At 57.2% G+C, this 21,467-nt stretch overlaps 1 protein-coding gene across 1 annotated transcript in view; it reads right to left on the minus strand.

Annotated features, from left to right (window-relative positions):
- Nucleotides 1-21,467, minus strand: part of Parp1 (poly (ADP-ribose) polymerase 1) — a 52,425-nt gene that overhangs the window by 4,106 nt on the left and 26,852 nt on the right. Inside the window, exons 2-18 of the mRNA XM_013017277.1 lie at nucleotides 21,283-21,312; nucleotides 18,214-18,379; nucleotides 15,817-15,932; nucleotides 12,833-13,047; nucleotides 11,603-11,702; nucleotides 10,400-10,516; nucleotides 9,784-9,960; nucleotides 8,631-8,775; nucleotides 7,255-7,395; nucleotides 6,475-6,714; nucleotides 6,328-6,396; nucleotides 6,056-6,188; nucleotides 5,468-5,663; nucleotides 4,163-4,291; nucleotides 2,002-2,085; nucleotides 1,055-1,177; nucleotides 530-658 (exon numbers count right to left, since the gene is read on the minus strand). Coding sequence (XP_012872731.1) covers nucleotides 530-658; nucleotides 1,055-1,177; nucleotides 2,002-2,085; nucleotides 4,163-4,291; nucleotides 5,468-5,663; nucleotides 6,056-6,188; nucleotides 6,328-6,396; nucleotides 6,475-6,714; nucleotides 7,255-7,395; nucleotides 8,631-8,775; nucleotides 9,784-9,960; nucleotides 10,400-10,516; nucleotides 11,603-11,702; nucleotides 12,833-13,047; nucleotides 15,817-15,932; nucleotides 18,214-18,379; nucleotides 21,283-21,312 — 2,310 coding nt within the window. The remainder of the gene's footprint in view (nucleotides 1-529; nucleotides 659-1,054; nucleotides 1,178-2,001; nucleotides 2,086-4,162; nucleotides 4,292-5,467; nucleotides 5,664-6,055; nucleotides 6,189-6,327; nucleotides 6,397-6,474; nucleotides 6,715-7,254; nucleotides 7,396-8,630; nucleotides 8,776-9,783; nucleotides 9,961-10,399; nucleotides 10,517-11,602; nucleotides 11,703-12,832; nucleotides 13,048-15,816; nucleotides 15,933-18,213; nucleotides 18,380-21,282; nucleotides 21,313-21,467) is intronic.

Below are 21,467 nucleotides of genomic sequence, written 5' to 3' on the forward strand. Positions count from 1 at the left end.
AACTTTCAAACTGCAGTCTCTGCTGAGACCCTCAAGCTTTTCCATCAGAATAGCACCAGTGGGCAAAAGCACGAGGTGTGTCCTAGGCAGGAGCCCAGGCTCTGGGACCGCAGAGCCAAGCGAAGGAAGCGGATGCGCAGGGCTGAGAGAGGCAAAGGCGCAGCTAGGCTCTGGGCCAGGCCAGCAGCAGAGGCCCGTGCCCCTGTGTGGCTGGCTAAGAGAGGATGAGTTCTGCCTGGTGTCCACTCGCGGGAGACAGCACAGGCAATAGGCAGCCTGTGCTCTGCAGAACACCAACCCCAAATACGGCCTTCCTTACACCAGCCGAGCAGCTCCACTTCAGAAAACTGAGAAGAAAACGAACTTTTGGCAAACCCCCCAAGTCTGGGCACCAAGCTCAGTAGGATGAGGGCATTCCAGCCAGCCCCCAGAGCCCTCAGCTGGAAGCCAGTGCTGCTGGAGGGTCTCGGAGCAGCTCTGGGCAAGTGGGAGCTGAGATCGGTGAGCCCGGCCCAGCTGTGCCGCTAACCTGAATGTCAGTCTTGAGCTTCTCGTAGTTGACGTCAATGGGGTCCTTGCTGCCATCATCAGACCCGCCCCTCAGCAGGCTGTAGGCCACCTCAATGTCCAGGAGGTTGTCCAGCATCTCCACTTTGGCCTGGGAGACAGAATTAAGTCCTTGATGAAGCACCAAGGTGAAGGAAACAGGTCCCTGACCCTTGAACAGACTAGAGACCCTGCCCCCATGTGGGACGGGACCCTCAGGCACTGCTGGGGAGCTAGCCATGCTGCTGCCCACGGGGTGAAGACAGCAGAACTGCCAGTTGGCAAGCATGAGGATGCCAGGGACCACAGGCAGAACCAAGGGCGCCACATGCACACTGCTGAGCTGGGAACGCGGGCCTGTGTGGAGGTGGAACCATAGCACAGGAGTCAGGCAGAGCTGGTCTGCCCCGCCGTTCACCAGTGTAGGCTGAAACTTCCAGAGGAGGATGTGGAAGTGGCCCTGCTGCAGGGGCCGCCGTGCCCAGCCGCAGCCCGGGCCCTGAGCTACCTGCACGCTGTCTGTGTTGTTCAGGAGCGGGGGCTTCTTCATCCCAAAGTCGTGAGGGATCAGCGTGTAGAAGCGGTTTGAAAGGTCCAGGATCTGGGAGCTGTTGCTGCCCTCGGACACCACCTAGGGGAGGAACAAAGGGACACAAGCCGGCCAGTGACCTGCGTCAGGACACACAAGAGCGGGGAGAGAGTGCCCCCTCGCCCAGGTCTCACCAAGGAGCCTCTCAGGACAGCTCACTCACGCAAAGGACTGCTACTACAGTCCCTGTGGCCTCTGCCATAAGACCTCAGCTGGGCTGGGAGTGCGGCTTAGTGATAGAGTGCCCCCTCCAGGAAGCTTAAAGCCCCGGGGCTGAGGGCTTCCAGCTACAACTGCAACATAAACTCACTCAGTGTCTTTCTTCCCTTACACAGAGTCTCACAGTGTAACCAGGGCTGGTCCTGAACTCATGGTCCTTCTGAGTACTAGGGTTACCATGTCCAGCTGAGCCTTTGTGTGCGCACACGTGCACGTTCGCATGCGCACATGTATGTGCCAGCAGTGGAGCTTAAATTCAGCCGCATGCTCCCATCCAGCTTTTTTGCTCGTAGCGCTACCCCTTGACCACCCCTCCAGTTGCTCGTTTTTTGCTGCTTATTTAGAGATGAGAGTTTCAAGATTTCTGTGCCAGGCTGGCTTTGATTTTAGCCTGAGTCTTAGGATTACAGGTGGGAGCCATCAGCATTCAGTCTCAGTCTAACTCTTAAGGACATACAAAACAAAAATCACATATTTAAGAGGAGGAACAAGTTACATGGAGATTCATGACTTGTGGTAACTGAAGTTACTGCAAAGCTGTGGCAATCCCTGGTACTGAAAATCACCCGTCCCCTGAGCCTGTCACTGAGCAGGTGTCGCTGCCATCCTGCGGGCGGGCAGCTGGGGGAGCCCGCACCCTGTCTCACCTGCTGCACCTCGCTCAGGATGGAGTACGCTGCCTGGATCTGCCTTTTGCTCAGCTTCCCCAAGGGCATCTTCTGAAGGTCGATCTAGGAGACAGAGGTCCCTTCTGAAGTGGGGGGCTCGGCAGCACAAGGACAGGAGAGCCGGACTGTACCCCTCCCCTCCAGACCCTCAGGCCCCCACGAGAAGCAGCAGAAGGCCACTGAGTTTCCAAGGAGGCCCAAGAGTCCAGCTCCCTTCATCGACAGTGGGAAAGGCAGCCGCAGCTCCTACTGCCCAGTACTTCTGAAGGCACAGTGCAACTCTGGCCAATGCCCAGGACAGTGAGGGCCCGGCCCCCGGGCTCTGCATTCATGCCGCCATGCCTGGCATCCCAGAGCCCAGGAATGTGCTGCTGGTTCAAGCTCATCTGACAAGCGTGTACCTGCCCGGGCCCTGGAGACTGCATCTGGAGAGGCTGTGGCCAGAGGCGGGCCACCATCCTCAACCTTTGTTTCTTCTCTAGTTTGGATCTGGAGTGACCCCCCCCCCAAACCCATGTTAAAGGCTTGGTCCCACATCTGTGGGACTGTTGAGAGGTGATGGGGTCTCGTCACTGGGACATGACCCTGAAGTCTTTCCTGCCTCCCCTGTACGGCCACTGCACACTCTGCCCCAATGACAGAGCCGAGTGACCACAGATGGAGCCTCTGAAACTGCATAGAGAAGCCTCTCCTCGTGAGTAAGGTGATCCCCTCAGGTCTTCTGCCAAAGGGATGGAGAGCTAAGGAAACCCCCCCTCCCTGCCCCCATGCAGCGTCCAGCTCTCCACAGCACCCCCTTCTCCCCACCCATGAAGTGTCCACCACTCCAGATGCACCCCTTCCTCCCTCCTAGTGGTCTGGCCTGTGCTGCCCCCTCAGCCCACAGCCAAGACCTCTGTCTGAGCCCGCGGCATGCTGATACGCTGTGATTCTCCAACAGCCTCTCTGTGCCCCGGCCCTGCAGCCCTTTTGCAAAGCAACAGATGGCACTGCCCAGTAAGATGCTGGAAGCTTCTGGGGAAGAGGTCTGGGCCGGGGACAAGTACTGGAGCAGTGAGTAAGTGCGTCGTCGATGCTGGTGCTTATACAGATGAAGGGGAGACCCAGTCGCCTCAACTAGACCTGTCGAACTCCACGCACAGCCCACAGTTCTGGCAAAGGCCGCATGCACAGCACTGAGCACCTGCACAGGGCACATGGACGCGCACTAGCTCGGGGCTGTGGTGTAGGAGAAGCACCTGCTCCCCACGTGCCCCATGTTGCCCTCCGTCTTTCTCTTGCTTAATAAGCTTCCCACCTGTGTTAAACCAGCAGCACCGTCGGCAGACTGCCATGGTCTTAGACCAGGAGAGTACGTGGGAATCGCATGTGGGAGCAGAGCAGGCTGGGAACGGCCCTGAATTCCACCGCTTCCCACCACAAGGCATGCCAATGACCGAGCCTCCCAGACAGCAGTCAGGGGGTTGGGGGGATGGGACGGAGCAGGAGATGACTGGACCCACTGACCACCACCCAGCGGAGGAGCCAGCGGAGGAGCCAGGGGCTGACTGTCCATGCAGCTCTGCTGGGCGGGCCAGTATCTATGGGCCGAGCAGAAAGTGCCTACCAGGCGTTTACAGGACCAGGTTTGACGCCCCCCCCCCCCCCATGGCTGCAGGGAGGGAACACGGGAGGACAGTGGAATGGGCTCGTGGTGTCAGGGAAGGCTCACTAATGGGAGCCTCCTGCAGTACCGGGTACCCCCCAGGAGCTCACCCCCGCTGCTGTGGGAGCCTCAGGGCCCGGGTGCCAGGGTCCCCGCACGCGCGTCTTTGGGAAGAGCCGTGGCAGGTATGGCGCGTAGGCACTGCTGCCACCCTGGCCTCTCCACTTTGTGGTTTCCGACCTCACATTCTACCACCAGCGACACCGCAGCCCCGCGTGTCTTCTGGAGGAGCTCTTGATCCCCTGGCACAGTGCTGGTTCCCGGGGCAACCCCAGCTGGCCGCTCTGCTCTAGCAGGCCAGCACAATGCGGGATGTGCACGGGCACAGGGGCCAGGAGCTGCTCCCTACAGCGCTGTCGCGGCAAATCAGATGACCCTTGGCAAAAAGCAGGCTCTGCGGCCCAGGCACGAGGTCTTGGCCAGCCCGGTGCCTACCTCGTACTCCACCATGGCTTTCTTCATGCTTTCGACATCAAAGATCATCCCGACCAGCTCCTGCACCGCCTTCGGGAGCTTGGATTTGGCGCCAGGGTTCACTGTCAGCTTCTTCACTGCCTCTTCGTCCTTCAGGAGAGACCAGACCCTGGGTCACTCACTGGCTGTTGGGGGCAGCTGCGGTAAGCACCCACCTGTGACAAGCACTGCTGTGACCAGAAACTCCACAGGCTTGCCAACAGCGAGTGCCTGCCTGTCACCAGATGCCTGCCCACCCCTCCTTGGAGGGCTTCCATGAGGGCATGGCTCTAATCCTAGCATTTTGGAGATGGAGACAAGAGGATCTTGAATTGAGTCCACCTGAGCTACACAGTGAGACCTTGTCTCAAAAGCAACTGCTTTCTGATGAAGGTTTCAACCAAGAAGTGAGCGAATATAAAGCACCTGTGCGGGGAGCCTCACCTCCAGACAGGTAACACTGGGAGTAAAAGCCAGCCCTAGCAGAGCACACCACCTCTGCAATCCTACCCCAGACACGTTCTGGGAGCAACTTCAAAGCCTTCCTCAGTGTCTCTGACTACCTGGGTGTGCTGTTCACACCACTAATTCCAGCTCTTGGAAGCACCTCAAAGCCTTCCTTAGTGTCTGACTAGCTGGGTGTGCTGCTTACACCTGTAATTCCAGCACCTGGAAGCCTGAGGAGGCAGCCTGGGCTATCTAGCGAGACACTGGCCAACAGCAAAATGTGTTTGTCATTATTATTTGTTTGTGCCTGTACTGAGGCCTGAACTCAAGGCCTGGTGATGCCCCTTAGCTTTTATCACTCAAAGGTTGACTCTACCACTTGTACCACAGCTAAACTTCTGGCTCTGGTGGTTAACTAGAGACAAGAATCTCAGACTTTCCTCCTGAGGCCAGCTTTGACCTGCGACCCTCGGATCTCAACCTCCCAAATAGTTAGAATTACAGGTGTGAGCCACGGTGCCTGGCTCCCTCTCAGGCTTCATTAAAAGTGATTTTCTGCGCTCGATCCTGTGGCTTGTCCGTAGCTGTGGAAGCAACCTTGCACTCTCGGCCCCGGCCCCTGGCGTCGGCTGGTGTGGCTGCTGCTGCACTGAGCTGTCGCACCGACGCAGCATGCCTTGTATTCCAAGTGGCAAGTGTCTCCCCCGGGAACAATCTTTGTGGCCTAGTGTGAACTCTTGGCTCGACAGTGGACACTGTTCACGGGCATCTGACCCGCGGGTGACTTCACAGAAGCCGTCCCTTCCTCTTACTGGCATAGACAGCGTAGGAACATCTCACCTGGCCATAGTCGATCTCCAGAGGGTAGAACTTCTTGGGGTATTTGGTGAAGTTTTTTGAGTGCCAGGCATTCCCTGTCTTCTCCTCATAGAGCTTCATGAAGTGCTCGACGGCGTCCTCCTTGGATGGCATCTGTTCCAGTTTGTTACTGCCAATCACCGTGCCCACGCGGCCCCAAGAGCGGAATATCCAGTACCTGGGGGTGGGGGGTGGGGAGGTGGTTGGGGAAGGGTGGCTTCCTGCTGCTGGGGCGGAGCTCAGGGCCCGGTGCATGGTGGGTAAGCCTCACCGCCAAAGAGCTTTACAAAAACGCCGAAGATCACTGTACTAACTAGGGGGTCGGAGATAAAGCCAAAACCGTCAGAGTCTGCCAAGGTTTGTGTCAGGAACTATAACACATAGGACGAGGAGCTCTCGTACCTTTAGTGACTGAGTCTGTACTGCAGCACTGGCGTCACAACCGTGACCAGGGCTTCCTCCGCTTGCACGCTTGGTTTTTGGAGGTGAGGTGTGTGCCCCAAGCCCTGCAGCCTCCTCACGACAGCAAGCGACAAAGGACGCCCCCCCCCCCGGAACTCTGGGCCGCACCTGTTCTCCTTGTCGCCCTCCAGCAGCTGCAGCTTGTAGTAGGAGTTGGTGCCTTTCATGATGTCCACCAGGCCCAGCGTTGCGCTGAAGACCCGCCCGCCTTTCTCCAGGACGTGTGCAGAGTGCTCCAGGCCTGGCAAGGAGGCAGAGCCAGTTCTCTCCTCAGAGGGCTGTGGCGCTCAGCAGAGCGGAGGGGTCCTAGGGGTCCCAGCTTGCTGGGGGTGGGGCCAGCTTCCTGCTGGCCAGCACGGGCGCTACTGCATACTACTCACCCGAGTCGGGGTCAACGGCCGCCCCTCCCTTAAGAGTTAGCTTCATCCTCTTTTCAGACTTGTTCGGACCTTGGGAGGGGACAAAAACGCTGTGGTTCAATCCCTCTGGAGGAGCTGGAGGGTGCTCCCATGCATCCCGGGCCTCACCTTCCTCCTTGGCAGGACCCTTGCTCTTCTTGGAGAGTACAGCACCCGACTTCCCGCGCGGGGCCTCTTCCACAGGCTCTGTCTTCACCTCTGCCCCCCACGGGGACAAGATGTGTACTGAAAAGAGCTCCTGGAGGGTCTTGGTGGAGGTGGAGACATCCTGGAGGAAGTCCTCCGACACGACGCGAATGTTGGCTTCTTTTACTTCCTCCATCTTCTTACTCATCTTGTCTACCTCCTCTGTTCAAAACCGGAAAGAAAAACTTAAGTGGTAAATTAAAACCAGCGCCTGATCTCGGTTATGACTGCAGCACTGCACTTCCCCAAACCGCGACCCCCCTTCCCCGTCTCTCTTCCAAATCATTCCCTCTCAGCTTCGGCAGCCAAGCTGCCCAGCGTGGGGCACCAGCAGGTGTTCCCAAGAAATAGGCCCTGCAGACGAGGGCATGGGAAATGGGTGTTCTGGTCTTGGAAACCTAGACATCTCCAGCACAGCACTCCCGCCAAGGAACAGGCTAGAGTGTGGCCCAGCAAAGAGCTTAGCACTAGCAGAGCACTAGCCTTGCACGTGTGGGGCCCTGAATTTCACCCTCAGTAGTAGCAACGAGTCAAAAGCAGCTAGAAAGAAACCTATGCCCCTAGTACTTCCAAAGCCTCCCAGAGCCGCAAACTTCTGCCTGGCAGAGAACCCACGCCCACCCTGTGCAGTTCTGAGCCGGGCAGATGCAGGCTACAACGGCAGCACAGAGGGCCCAGCACAGCAGAGGGCACTGCACTCACTTTTAGTGCTGATGCACAAGGAGGCCTTGCTGGCTGTCCCCGTCACCTTGCCCCCGAGCTTCTCAACCTCCGCTTTCACCTCGTCTTTGTTCCGGGACAGCTTCCCGAGTGTCAGGACCTTCATGTTGGACAGAGGCTTATCTGGGATGGAGAAGAGAACCATCAGGCTGGGCACACGCTGTGCATGGTTCCCAGGGAGACGGGCAGGAAGGCCGAGCAGTGAGCCAGCAGCGAGCCCGGGGTCTCAGGCTGGCTCGGTGCGCTCACCCACTGAAGGCTTTCCCCTTGCGGGGACAGAAGCAGCAGGCAGAGGAAAGGCCGCACAAGGCCCTCAGTGGACAGGCCGGGTAGGAGGCAAGCCCGTAGTCGGGGTGGCCACAAGAGGAAGGGCTAGGAGGGCAGTCCCCAATTTCTTATTCTGCTCTTCCCACCTCCCAAGAACAAACTACGATTCTTATTTATAAATGAGATACAGCTGATAGTTCGTCAACACAGCATGCTGGTCAGGCTGAGCGAAGCCGGTCCAGGCAAAGCAGCGGGAGGGCAGTGGCAGGATGCAGTGCAGAGACAGCCCCAGAACAGGCCCACGCGCAGCGAGCCCTGCCGCCACAGCCCCAGAACCAGGCCCACGCGCAGCGAGCCCTGCCGCCACTCTGCTGGTGCGTGCGGGGATATGGATAGAGGGCCCCATCTCCAGAGAAAAAGCGAGAAAGCCACGGGCATGCGTTGGAATTGCCAGGGGAAAGCACTGACTACCACACTGCCTGACACCGGGCAAGCTAGACGGACTTGTGTGAACCCCAGGTCCTCCAGAAAAGAAAGTTCCACCCACCCAACTAGGCTGTGTCTGATTAAAAAAAAAAAAAAGAGACCCCTGTGTTTTTTTTTGTGGTCGTGAGGCTTGAACTCTGGGCCTGGGCCCTGTCCCTCAGCTCTTCAGCTCAAGGCTAGCACTCTACCACTTGAGCTACAGTGCCACTTCGGGTTTTCTGGTGGTTTATTGGAGATCAGAGTCTCACGGACTTTCCTGCCTGGGCTGGCTTTGAACTGTGATCCTCAGATCTCAGCCTCCTGAGTAGCTAGGATTACAGGCGTGAGCCCAGCAAGGTCTCTTCTTTCAGAAGAGCACTCTCTCTTCTCGTCCCCACAGGCTTGGACCAGACCGAGGCTGGCCAGCCCTTCCCTGCTGCACATGGCACACCCTGCAACTGGCCAGGTAGGGAGGAAGGCAAGGCCTTCAGAGACCAGAGGAGACTGCCCACTGCCCGCTGGAGCGGCCCCTCCTCTGGGATGCTAAGCTTATGCCCCTGGGGACCAAGGGCATGGAGGGGCGGAGACCCCAGGGCTGGGGGCAAGGCAGGGTGCCCTGAGCTTACCTGGCAGGGCGGAGTCCACAGAAATGGGGGTGGAGGCTGAGGAGGGAGGGGGTGCAGCTGGTGTGGGGGTACTGGTCTCTGGGGGAAACAGGCGGTCCTGCTTTTTGATCTTTAGTTTCTTAAGGTAAGAGATTTCTCGGAATTCCTAAAGAATAAAAGCTTTAGGTTTTGAGAAACAGCTTCCATGAAACCACCACCCCGCAGACCAGGATTTAGTCCATGCCAATTCAGTAACAAAGAACAATGTCATCAAGAAAACAATGCAGAACACTACTTATCACTGCGCCCCACGCACGGCTGCCCCTCCCAGGGGATCCGGCGGGCTTCTGCCACAAGCCCACTGACAAGTGTCGGGTCTGCACAGCTGGAGCTCGCAGTGGCGGTGGCTGAGGCCCGGGTGGTTGCTGGTAGATGCCCAGGGCCCGCCTGGCACCACACGTTCATTGTACCCTTGAGAAAGGCACAAAGGAGCGGCGCTGCCAACTAGGGAGGCTACAGTGGTAGGGGACGCTCGGGCCAGCAGGCAGGCAGGGAAACCAGCGCCGCAGAGCACCTCGACCCTCCTTGCTGTGGAGGACACGTGGGCGCGAAGCGGTGAAGGGGCGTGTGCACAGGGGCGGAGAGGGGGGAGCAGGGCAGAGTGCTGCAGCGTCTGGGGAAACCCAAGGGCCTGTGTTCAACACTGGGGGGACAGGTATGAAGAAGTGGGTGCAGAAGCCAGAACACCCAAACCACACAGGTGGGCAGGAGGCATCCGCACAAGCCCCTTATGAACAGACAGACCCGCCACACTTGGCCAGCACAATAGAAACCAGCTCCTTATTCCCTGTCCTGTTACTGCACCACCAGCAGATACCACCACCACACAAGAGCTGGGAAGAGTTGTGTTGTCAGAAATGTGAAATCAGGGCAGGCCTTCCGAGCTTTCAGAGGGGTGTGGTGTAGTGGTGGGGGCGGGGAAGGGGACATGGGAAGGTCAAAGTGCAGGAGACGGACTGTGATTGCTCAGTGAGGAAGGAGGTGTGTTCACAGGAGTCCCACCGTGTGCAGGCTGCAGCAAGGGGCAGGGGCAGACCAGTCTGATGGCCGGAGCGTGGAAAAGCCCTAAGGGGCACGTGTCCTGTGCAGATACTGAGGTGCTCCGGACCCTCACCTTTGGGGTCACCCACGCCTTGCGGCTGGGGGTCTGTGTCTTGACCATGCACTTGGTCCAGGCCGTGACGTCTCCGGTGCAGTAGTAGGCATCGCTCCTGAAGACCAGCTGGCCTGCGCACTCCGCACAGGGGAGGAGCGCCCCGAACGCCATGCCATCTGCAACTCGGTCCAAGATCTGAAGCCACAAAGAACACGTCAGAGCAGAGCGCGGGGGGAGGCAGGCCAGTGTTAACAGCCTGCTCTCTGGAGAGAGTACCCAGCCGGAGGGGGGGGTGGGTCCTGCCCCACCCAGTGCAGAGGCCCCTGGGCCTCCACCTTGGAGATCTGGAGAACAAGGGCCCAGAGCACCGAGGGCTGGCGGATGCCGTCTCAGGACAGTCTGAACCAGGGCAGAAGCAGCAAAGCAGGGTGCTCAGGCCAAAGCACATGGCGTGAATGTTCTGACAAACTCGGGCCTCACCTCGGCAATAGTTGTAGGCCCAGAGAGCCCGCCCACCTGCTCCACCCAGGCAGGGCAGGCAGGGCGGAGCCCGGCTCTCCACCAGCTTCAAGGAGAGGGCCTCCCACTAGGGTGGGGAGGGGTAGGGTGGGAAAAGGGGCCCAAGGCAGCGCACCGCAGACTCTCCCGACGGCACTTGCTGCTTGTTGAAGATGAGCAGCTCCTTCAGGTCGCTGGTGGAACACACCTTCTTCAGCTCGTCCTTGAGGTTCCAGATCAGCTCATTCTGGGCCTGGAGAAGAGAGCTGCAGCTGAACTCCCAGCTCTCCTGCCTCAGCCTCCAGTGCTGGAGTTACAGGTGTGCCACTCCACGCGTGGCTGAGACCTGCCCTTTTCAGTGAGGAGTCCAGCTGAGGTGGAGCCTCTGCTACATCCCTGTGAATGGGGCTGACCCTCCCAGAGCTGGACTAACACCCCTCCCCCCCACCCCGTCAGGACTCTGCCACGGGCATTAGTCAATCTGGCTAGGGCCGCCCCAGGACACTCTGGAGACCAAGGGGCAGGAGCTCTGCCACAGCTACCTTTGCCTTTTTAGTGCCCTGCCGAAGCACGCTCAGCACAATGTCCTCCTCACTGCTCCCCATACAGGGCACCGCTGGGCACCAGCAACGGACACCAGCAGCACCGGGAAGGGTGCGAGCACAGTAGAGGCTCGGGGGCAAGTGACTCTTCCAACTCCCCCTCCACCGGCAGCACTGGAGACAGAACCCCGTAGCCGCCGAAGGGCTAGTGTAGAATGGCTCCACAGCTCTGGGCTTCTAAGTTTTTAACAGGAAAACCTAAATATTCATACAGGAGCCCAGCAGATGGCGCATGGAACTTGAGTTCCACGTTCCTAAAAACCTACAGTTCTCAACATGCAGCCTTTCTGAAGGATTAAATTTTTACTTTGCTTCCACAGGCCTTTCCAACACGGTGGTGAACCTGGTTCACCACCACTGATTTAATGGGCAATCTCTTCCCTCCCAATATACACCACCCATCCCTTCAGTAAGAACGCTTTAAAATAAGAAAAAGCTTTCTTCAAACCACCTATTGAAGAAGAGCCTCAGTCACCTTTGAACTTAAAACTCGACTTAGGCCTAAGACACGGTGATGCCTAAGGGGTCCAATGTGGGGTTCTGTGCCACCTCCACGCGGTGGTCTGATACCTGTGGCCTAGTATGGGCTCCTTCCCCAGTCAAACCTGTTTCCTTGGGGGCGGGACAGGAGCTGGGAGGAGAGCCCGGGCCCACTGCCAGCTTTCGCTGTGGAAAGCTTCCCCCGGTAAGCAGACCACCCTCTCAGGGCCCCCTTCCTGATGAGGAAGAGAACCCACCTTGAGGGCCTTTTCCAGCTTGCTGTCCTTGTCTTTTTCTTTCTTAGACTTCTTCTTGACTACTTCACCTGTGCCATCCACCTCGTCTCCTTTCCTCTTCCTGAGACACAAGACACAGATCTGGCCACTGAACGGACACCTGAGACCCGGTGACGCCCCCACTGCCAGGCAAGAGAAGCTGGGCCCCAGCGCCCGCTCTGCTCTTGCCTTCTAGAGATTCCATCCGGCCCAGAACAGGCTCTGCGGCCAGGGAGGAAGGAGGCCTGAGGGCCACACCAGCCTTGGGCAGCCAGGACAGGATCCAGGGGCTCAGGTGCTACTTTATGCTACTTATCTTTCTCTCTCTCTTTTTTTTGTCGGTCATAAGGCTTTAACTCTGGGCCTGGGCGCTGTCCCTCAGCTCTTCAGCTCAAGGCAAGCACTCTACCACTTGAGCCGCAGTGACACTTCAGTTTTCTGATGGTTTATTGGAGGTAAGAGTCTCATGGTCTCTCCTGCCCGGGCTGGCTGTGAACCGCGATCCTCAGATCTCAGCCTCCCGAGTAGCTAGGATGACAGGCGTGAGCCACCAGCGCCCAGCACCCCAGCTCATCTCTTGGCATAACCAAAACAGACAGGAACTGCAGACAGACACAACATGAGCACCAGAACGGAGCCAGTGGTGTGGAACACAGGGTGGCTGGCGCTGCCTTGTAGAGTCAAACAAGAACCAGAGGCCAAGCGCTGCTGGCAGGCTTGGTCACACACGCAAGCCCCGGTCGCCCTCCCACTCACGCCCTACAGCTCTGCGACAGCCACAGGCAGTCGGCTAAGTGCACCCGGCACACCAAGCGTGGGTGACCAATCCAGGTGCGGCAGTAAGGCCGCTGAGTTCCTCCAGCTGCTGTCAGCCACGCGGCCTGTGGCATGAGTGGGAACGTGCGTGGCGGCTGCCGGTGACCACCGCCCCGGCTGCCCCACAGGGGGCACACCGGCACCCAGAGCCCGCCCCCCCCCCGCCTCGGCCTGTCCATCAACACATCCCACACCATGGCAAAGGCTCCGAACACCTGATGTGGAATGCTAGGAAGCGGAGGGGGGGCGGGGCAAACATGGCCACTGACCTGCGCAAGGGGACAGAAGGCTGGCTCCCAGGAGTGACCCTGGCCTGCCATCTCCCTGGCTTTCTGGCAGTCAGCAGAGGGAAACAGTACCCCAGGAAGTCCCGCGCGCCAACTGCGCTCCACCCACCCTTCACTCTTGACCCCCGGCAGCTGCTTCTTCAGGGCTTCCTTGTCCTCTGTGGCAAGAAGGCTGAAGCCTTTGAGCTGGCTGGCACTGTACTCAGGCCGGAAGCCCAGCTCCTCCCGGTTCTTGACAAAGCAGTTTGGATGGTACCAGCGGTCAATCATGCCCAGCTGTGGCTTCTTTGGGTCCAACATCTTCTTGGACAGGCGCACCTGGCCCTGCAGGAGAAAAACCGCAGGTGTGAAATGAACCGCTGTGAAATGAACAGGAGGGGCTGGCTGGGCCCCAACAGGACAAGACCTAGCTGGCAACTTGAATGCTACTGGGAGGTTCGGGCTCTCAGGATGGTAGGTAACCCTCAGGTATCTAAAATGTTAGCAGTTAAGCAAGCTGGGCACTGGTGGCTCAAGCCTATAATCCTAGCTACTCAAGTGGCTGAGATCTGAGGACTGCAGTTCAAAGCCAGCCTAGGCAGGAAAGTCTCTGTGAGACTCTTATCTCCAATGAAACACTCAAAACACCGGAAGTGGCTTGCTCTGTCAAGTGATAGAGCACAAAGAGGCTAAGGAACAGTGCCTAGGCCCTGAGTTCAAACCCCACACCCGACAAAAACAAAACAAAATGCAGTTAAGCTAGGTACCAGCGGCTCATGCTTGTAATTCTAGTTAGTTAGGAGGCGGAGATCTGAGGACGGCTATTCAAAGCCAGTCCAGGAAAGAATGTGCATGGGACTCTTAGCCCCCATTAATCTACCAAGCAGCCAGAAGTGGAGCTGTGAATCAAATGGTAGAACACAGTTTTAAGTGAAAAAGCTAAGGGACGGTGCCAGGGAGCCCCGTCCAAGTCCAACACACACATAAGCACTCGTGGTGAAGTGCTAGCCTGTGGCTCCACGCCAGCATGGCTGGACCAGTAAGGAGTGACAGCACTCTGAGGGTGCCAAGAACACTTGACGTGAGGTGACAGTGGGCTGTGGCAGGCTGCACACTTGTCCCAAAGAGGCTCTTTGGGCCCATCCCCTCCTCCACACAGACCTGGCTCTCTCTGCACAGGAAGCAAGCTACCCAGGCAACATTCCTAAACCACAGCTGAAGCCCAGTTCTGTGAGCCTGCCAGGTCTGCCATGCTCAGGCCTGCTGCTCCCGCTAGGCACCGCCAGGCCTCGACAGCCTCAAGAACATAACACACGCTTGCTGACATGCCAAACTCTGCTTCAGGCCAATCAGCAGCCCGCGGCATCTGGCACCCCTCGGAGCAAGGGGACCTTAAGGTTTTGTAGTGCCAGTTCTGGGGCTTGAGCTTAGTGCCTGGGCGCTGTCACTGAGCCTTTTCTCTCGAAGCTAGCACTCTACCACTTGAGCTACAACTCTACTTCCGATTTCTTTGGTGGTTAATTGGAGGGAAGAGTCTAAAGGACTTTCCTGCCCAGGCTGGCTTCGAATTGCCACCCTCACAACTCACCCTTCTGGGTAGGTAGCGTTCTCAGTTGTAGATGCTGCCGGAGATAGTGGAACTTTCCAGAGGTGGAGTCTGGTGGGAGGAGGTTAGGTAGCTAGAGGCAGGCCCTGGAAGTGGGGGCTTGTGGGAGGCTGTGAGGTCCCTGGGGCATCCAGCAGGAGGCATGTCCCCGGAGGGAACTGGCCCGCCGGGCTGTTTCCCAGCTGCCACCTGCTGCACAAGTTGCTTGCTGTACCTGCCAAGCTCTGTGCCTCCACACGCCCAGAGCAACAGGGCCAAGCAATCACCGAACTCCTTGCTGGGCACTGGTGGCTCACATCTATAACCCTAGCTACTCACGAGGCTGAGATCTGAGATCATGGTCCAAAGCCAGCCTGAATAGGAAAGTCCATGAGACTCTTATCTCCAATAAACTACTCAGAAAAAGCTGGAAGTGGCACTGTGGCTCAAGTGCTAGCCTTAAGCAAAAGCAGCTTAGGGACAGCAACCAAGCCCATAGTTCAAGCCCCAGGACTGGCACAATGAATGAATAATTAATTAAGGTCTCTAAAAATTTGAACCAATACAGCCCGTTCCTCCTTTGAAGACTGATCTTAGGTGTTCTTAGGTGTCTGGTCAGAGACAGAAGCTGAGTAATGAGCTGTACAATACTTAGAGAGGCAGAAACTCTCAGCAAATCCTCAACTGAGCCGATGCGTGTGTGCCGGTAGGCACAGGGTACCTTCTACCCTGGCTTCCTGGGCAGCCATCCATTTCATTGGACTGGCCAGCAGTCTTCAGGGACAGAACTGGCAGGGCAGCTGGTCAGTGGAGGCCTTTGATCAGACAGGAGATGGCAGAGGCTCCTACCAGGGGACAATGCCCTCAGCAGGACGCTTGTGCAGCCTGCCCTCCAGCCCAGCATACCTACTGTGCTACGTTCGTTCTCCAGACCGCTCCAGAGGCCACCATACACGGAGGACTGTGTGCCCATAGGCACAAGCCTGCTGACATGGGCATTGTCCATCTCCAGTCTCCAAGAGGACTGTATTATTTTGCCAGTTGTGAGGCCTGAACTCTGGGCCTGGGCGCTGTCCCTCAGTTCTTCAGCTCACGGCTAGCGCTCTACCAGTTGAGCCACAGCACCAGTTCAGGCTTTTTCTGCTTATGTGGTACTGAGGAATCAAACCCAGGGCTTCATGCATGCAAGGCAAGCACTCTACCACTGAGCCACCTTCCCAGCCCACTTTTTTATTTTTTGACAGTACCAGGGTCTAAGGCCTCATGGCTGGTGGTCTACCACTTGAACTGTGCGTCTAGCCCAGCTTTTTGGCTGGTTATTCTGGAGATGAAGTCTCATGGACTTTTCTGCACAAACCTGATATTCCAGATCTCATCCCCCTGCGTAGTCAGGATTACAGGTATGGGTCACTGGCTCCTGACCCCCGTCTATTTTTAGCCAGTCGAGCACCTGAAGCCTGCTTCTGTCTCTCCTGCAGACGGCGGTGTGGCCAACACAGGTGCACCCCGCTCAGGCACCCACCGCTCACCTTCTCTATCTTCTCCATACAGCCCTTGCATGTGCTTCGGTTGGACTTGGCGTACTCTGCTGCGAAGTCGCCCAGCATCTTCTCCGCCTTCCCACCCGTTCCATCTGCGCCTTTGCCTAGAGTCAAACACATGGCAGTATTCACCTCAGGAGCTCGCAAGTTGCTCCCAATGCCCAGCTCCGTCTCCATCTCTCCACTAGACGCCTGCACTCCAGGCAACCACGACTGACACCTCTCATCCACTGTAACAACGGTGGCTGCTCAGCAGGGCAGCAGGGAATGAAGAGAGCGTCTTCCGAGTGAGTGAGTGGCCTGACTCCCACTGCGCCCCCTGGAGCCCTCTCTATGAAGAGCACTGATCAGAGACGCACAGCCCAGGCCTCAGCAGCACCCAGGCAGCACCAACAGGACAAACTGGGTCAGTCAGCTGGGCAGAGAAACAAGGACAGTCGCACACGACTTTCTTCAAAAGCTGCTGGGAAAGTTTAAGGCATTCAGCTAGTTTGTGGACACGAGAAGTAGAGTGTGATGGAGAGCACAGTGCCAGTGGGAAGGCTCAGGACAGGACAGACAGCAGATAAGCAGAGCGAAGACGACACAGCCGTCTGAGGGGCAGTCACAAAGAAAGACTGTCTTCAGCAACGTAGGAGTCTCACAAAGAGCTCTAAAAACAAAGTCTGTTTTGTAAAAAAAAAAAAAAAAGAGAGAGAGACCAATGTAAAAAGACCTAACCTACTGAGATTTTTGTAGAAGAAGCCTCTGGAATCCGTGCAGAAGATGAACCAAGTCAATCAATGGAGCTGGGAAAATCAAGCTGTCACCAGAAAGATAAGGCTCACACCACACACCAGGATCAAGTCTAGGTGACTAGTAAGCCAACAGGGACCAATGGCCTAAGGCCACAGCTGTTCCCCTCTCCCCCACCCGTACTGGATCAGGGAAGGGCCAGGCCTCAGCACCTGACCGCGGGCAGCAGCCATACCAGGAGGCTCTGAACCCACACCCCAAGGGCAGAGCAGTGACAGCCCTGGGAGTCAGAGCCATGCCAGAGGAGACAGAAAGAGCCTTCCCCTCCCCCTTCCGCTCCCCCGGATTCTCAGACCATGGCAGAAGGCTGTACTATTGGATGTCTCTTTAACTACTGTGGCTGCGGATTTCTTATCAGCAGAATATTTTCTGACAAGTCAAAAACATTTTTGGAAGCCAGGCCCTGGTGGCTCACGCCGGTCATCCCACTCAGGAGGCTGAGGTCTGAGGACTGCAGTTCAAAGCCAGCCCAGGCAGGAAAGTCCACGAGACTCTTATTCCCGATCAACCACCTACAAACGGGAAGTGAGCTGTGGCTCAAAGCCGCAGAGCGCTGGCCTTGCACAGAACAGCTCAGGGACAGTGCTCAGGCCCCGAGTTCAAACGCACAGCCGGCCAGACCAATTTTGTTTTTGGTGGAGACTGTCTCTACAGAACACAGGTACTTCTTTCCTGGTTGTCACTCCCTCTGTGACACAGTGTATTCCCTTGTATGTAGTCACCTTGCATTAGCCATCACCGGTAATCTAGAAAAGACTAAAATATATGGAAAGCAGAACCCCAGCTACTCTGAAGGGCTAGGGGCTACCTGGGGCACCTTAGTGAGATACTACCTCAAAATAAAAGGGCAGGAAATGTAGTTAGCCACAGTGTCTGTGTAGGCTCGTGTAGCAGGCCATACAATCCTCAGTACTGCAAACAAAAGACAAACCAACCTCTGCCACTGCCCTAGAATCCAGTGTACTAAGTCGGCGTCTAACAGCTTTGTCCCGAGCTGCTCGCTAGTACCTGGCATGGTGAGAACCAGAACATAAAAAGGAAAAACTGGAAAGGCAGCACAAAAAACTGTGGTTTTCAGGGCTTCTGGAGAGGGAGGACGCTGACCTGAGCCCAGAAGGTGCCAATCTCAGCACTGACCGGGGCGTGGGCATGCTACCCCACTCCGTCCAAGGCGAGGAACACCACGCCAGACTGCAGATGTACCAGCTGCAGCAGGTAGACCAGAGAGGCACAGTCAGACACAGGGGATACTCTGCTCAGATTTGCTGCAAACTAAAACTGCTCTAAAAACAAAACTACATAAATGTAGACTGCACTTCAAGCATGGGGAGAATGAAATGATAATCACCAAGTAATAGGTGTTGTGTTCTTAAACAAGAGAGAGGCTAGCTAGGTGCTCAGGAGGCTGAGATCTGAGGATCGCCGTTCAAAGCCAGTCCTAGCAGGAAAGCCCGTGACCCTCATCTCCAGTGAACCACTAGAAAACCGCAAGTGGTGCTGTGGCTCAAGTGGCAGAGCGCTTGCCTTGAGCTATAGAGCTGAGGGGCAGCGCCCAGGCGGGGTGGGGGCAGCCGGGGCTGCTGTACCTACCAACCACTCCCCCGGCCTCCGCGGTCCTCCTCACTTTCTGCTGGTCATCCCACCGCAGCTCGGAGAAGCCGTCCACCTCCACGTCCGGCTGCCGGATGCAGTGGCCCATCTTCCAGAAGCAGGAGAAGTGATGCCAGTGGGGGACCTTCCCATCAAACATGGGCGACTAGAAGAAACCAGAGAGGCCGCTAGCCTGGGCTGGCTGCTGTCCACTCTGCCCCCAGCCCTGGGCATCACAAGGAACCTGGTTTCAGTGCCCGGAGGACAGAGGGGCCTGGGTCCTTCACCTGCTACCTCGAGAGTGACACATGGATGAGCGACAGCGCAGGGCTCACATTTCTTCTCCAGCTCTGACGGCCGAGAACCGCTGAGCCCAGTCTGGGGGCGCGGTGCGCCCCGTGGCCTCAGCGCCCCTTCAGTGTGCAGCACTACATACAGGGCAGGGGCCTGCTGCCGCCAGAGCCACGTGCAATCCCCAGCATCCCGGGCCTGCACCCATGCCAGAGGCCTGTGGGACCCAGCAAGGGCCCTGCAGCACAGTCCTGAGAACGCAAGACCCAGATGCCAAAGCAAGAGAGAGAAAGTGGGTCAGGAAAAGCACCACTTCTCAATCCTGCTGCAGAGAAGGAGGCAAGAGCATCCGCGAGCAGCGAGGCTGGCGGGCAGCGGCACGGGAAAGGCAGCGTCTTCTGCATCGCGGGATGCAGCACACTGAGGCTGCAGTCAGTCCTGCCAGTGACTCAGCCGGAGCTCAGTAGCAGCTGACAGCGACTGGGAGGAGAGGGTGCGGGCACTGACAAGCTGAGGGGGCATCCACAACCAGCCCGGCCTCACACACACGCCTGCAAAAGCACAACCAAGAGTAGCCCCAGAACGCTTCAAAAGGACAAGAAGCGAAAAGGGCACACCAATGTAAAATAGCATTAAAGACAAACACCAGCCAGGCACTCGGCGGTGGCTCACACCTATAATCCTAGCTACTCAGGAGGCTGAGATTGGAAGATCTTGGTTTGAAGCCAGCCTGGGCAGGAAAAGTCCCTGAGACTCTTATCTCCAATTAACCCCCAGAAAACAGAAAGTGGAGCTGAGGCTAAAAGTGAAAGAACACCAGCCTGGAGCAAAAAAAGCTCAGGGACAAAGCGGAGGCCCTGAGCTCAAGCCCTAAGATAGATAAAAACAAACAAACATATTTTGCCATGCTGTTGGTTCACACCTACATCCTAGCTACTCAGGATGCTGAGATCTGAGGATCATAGTTCAAAGCCAGCCTAGGCAGCAAAGAACATTTGTGAGACTCTTATCTCCAATGAACCAACAGTGGTAGAACGCTCAGCTTGAGCTGAAGAGTTCAGAGATAGCGCCCAGGCACAGAGTTCAAGCTCCACAACCAACAACAATAACAACAAAAAACAAAAACACCATTTTTTATGTCTGCTGGCGTGGCGTGGTGGGAAAGCAGTGCAGAAGAAAGCATCAGATAAACGCTCTAACCTCGCTCAGGACCTTCACATGCCAGGCTGACTGCAGGCAGAACGGCTTTTTTCTGGGTCTGGAAAGCTAACCACAATCCTGACCTCAGACCACACTCGGTGCTTCCCTTCCCCTGGGTCTCCGTGAAGGCATGCCTGGGCGGGCTGACTCTACTGTGTTTCAGACTGCTCAGAGGTGTGCCTAGCTCAGCCGCAGGCAAAGGGCCATTGAAGGCCCACCCTGCAGCCAAGAAAGGAGGGACAAGGCCTGGTGTCCCCCACCAGATGGCAAAAGGCATTTCTGGGTGGATGTGTTCCAGCTCTCAAGCTCTCCCAAGGCCCAGAGTCCATGGGAGGCCCCGGCCATCCCGTGGCCATGCCTGTAGTGGCCCTACCCAGCTCTGCCAGGGCCGGCACCTACAGCACTTGGGTCTAACGCTGTGGCTGCTGGCTAAAGGCACACGCAGGCAGGCATGCATGCGCGCGCATACACTCACACACACACGCGCATACACACACACGTATACACACACACGTATATACACACACACACAGCTTAGAGGACAGCGGAGCACAGACCAAGGTTGCAAGACGCATCTCCACTATGATGACCAGGGGTGCAGCGACTGTGAACCCATACACTGCGCACCTACCTCATGCCAACATCCCTCATCCAGTTCCCAGGCCAACAACCAGCTAACCACAGACAGATCAGATTACGGATGGTGGGCCAGGAGAGCTCAGGGCCTTGGAGGGACCACCCATCTACACCCACCAGGACCAGCAGGAAGCCTTGGGCCGGCCCCTCCCTCCAGGGCTGCTCTACCAAAGGGCCTAAGCAGAAGGTCCTTCCCTACAAATGTAAAGGAAGGATTTAATTTCACACACCCAGAAGAAAAGCTGCTTCCTCCAAGCCCCAACCACAGCTGCGTGGTCAACTTTAAATTCTGAACACAAACTCTCAAGAACCACCACAGAAAATCCACCTTTACTTTGAATAACCCCAAATTTTGCTACGGGGTAAAACCCCAGGAACGAGGTCCCAGACAAAGGCTAACCTGTCCACCAACCCAGGTAACTGTTTACCAAGCCCTCACACACCAGAGCTGTACACAGAGTGGTCCTCTCGTGGGCACATTGCCCGGGATCAGCTATAGAACTCCAGGGCTTGCCACTCTCTGCGTGGTGAAGATCCCTATGTGGGTCCCCACTCATGTCCAGGTTCAATTCATTACTTCCTCCAATCTCAGATTTAAGCAGCAGAGCAAAGGCACGCTAGCGGCATCTCCTGCCACCCCGGGAATCGGGACATTGCCCAGCCCTGACACGGCTTAGTGGACTTGTGCAGATGAGCGGAGCCAACCCTGAGGACTCGGGGCGAGAGAGCAGAAGGGCGAGCGCCCCAAGTCCTCCTCGACGCAGGTGCTGGAGGTCCACTAAGCGCCTCAGGTCACTCCTGAGACGGGGACAAATCAATGACCGTGGCCGTTAGCCCGGAGCTTGCAGGAGCCGGGTCGGGCAGACCTGGGAGGCAGGCACCCCCCGGCCCACCCCACCCCTGCTGGCCGCCAGGCCTCGAGGAACCCCGGAGACCCCCGACCTCTCGTAAAGCCCCCCCCCGCACCGCCGACTCCAATCAGACGGCTGCAGAAGCGCGCCTGCGCCCTTGGGGCCGGCCGCGCTCCCCAGCCGCGGGCCCGGCAGAAACCGGCGCTTCGCGAAGCTTCGCAGAACTGAGCAGAGCACCGGAGAGCCGGCAGACGACGAGGAGCCGCCTCCGGGCTT

The sequence above is a fragment of the Dipodomys ordii genome, unplaced genomic scaffold, assembly GCF_000151885.1.
Source record: "Dipodomys ordii isolate 6190 unplaced genomic scaffold, Dord_2.0 Scaffold35, whole genome shotgun sequence".
In the NCBI taxonomy this organism is placed as follows: domain Eukaryota; kingdom Metazoa; phylum Chordata; class Mammalia; order Rodentia; family Heteromyidae; genus Dipodomys; species Dipodomys ordii.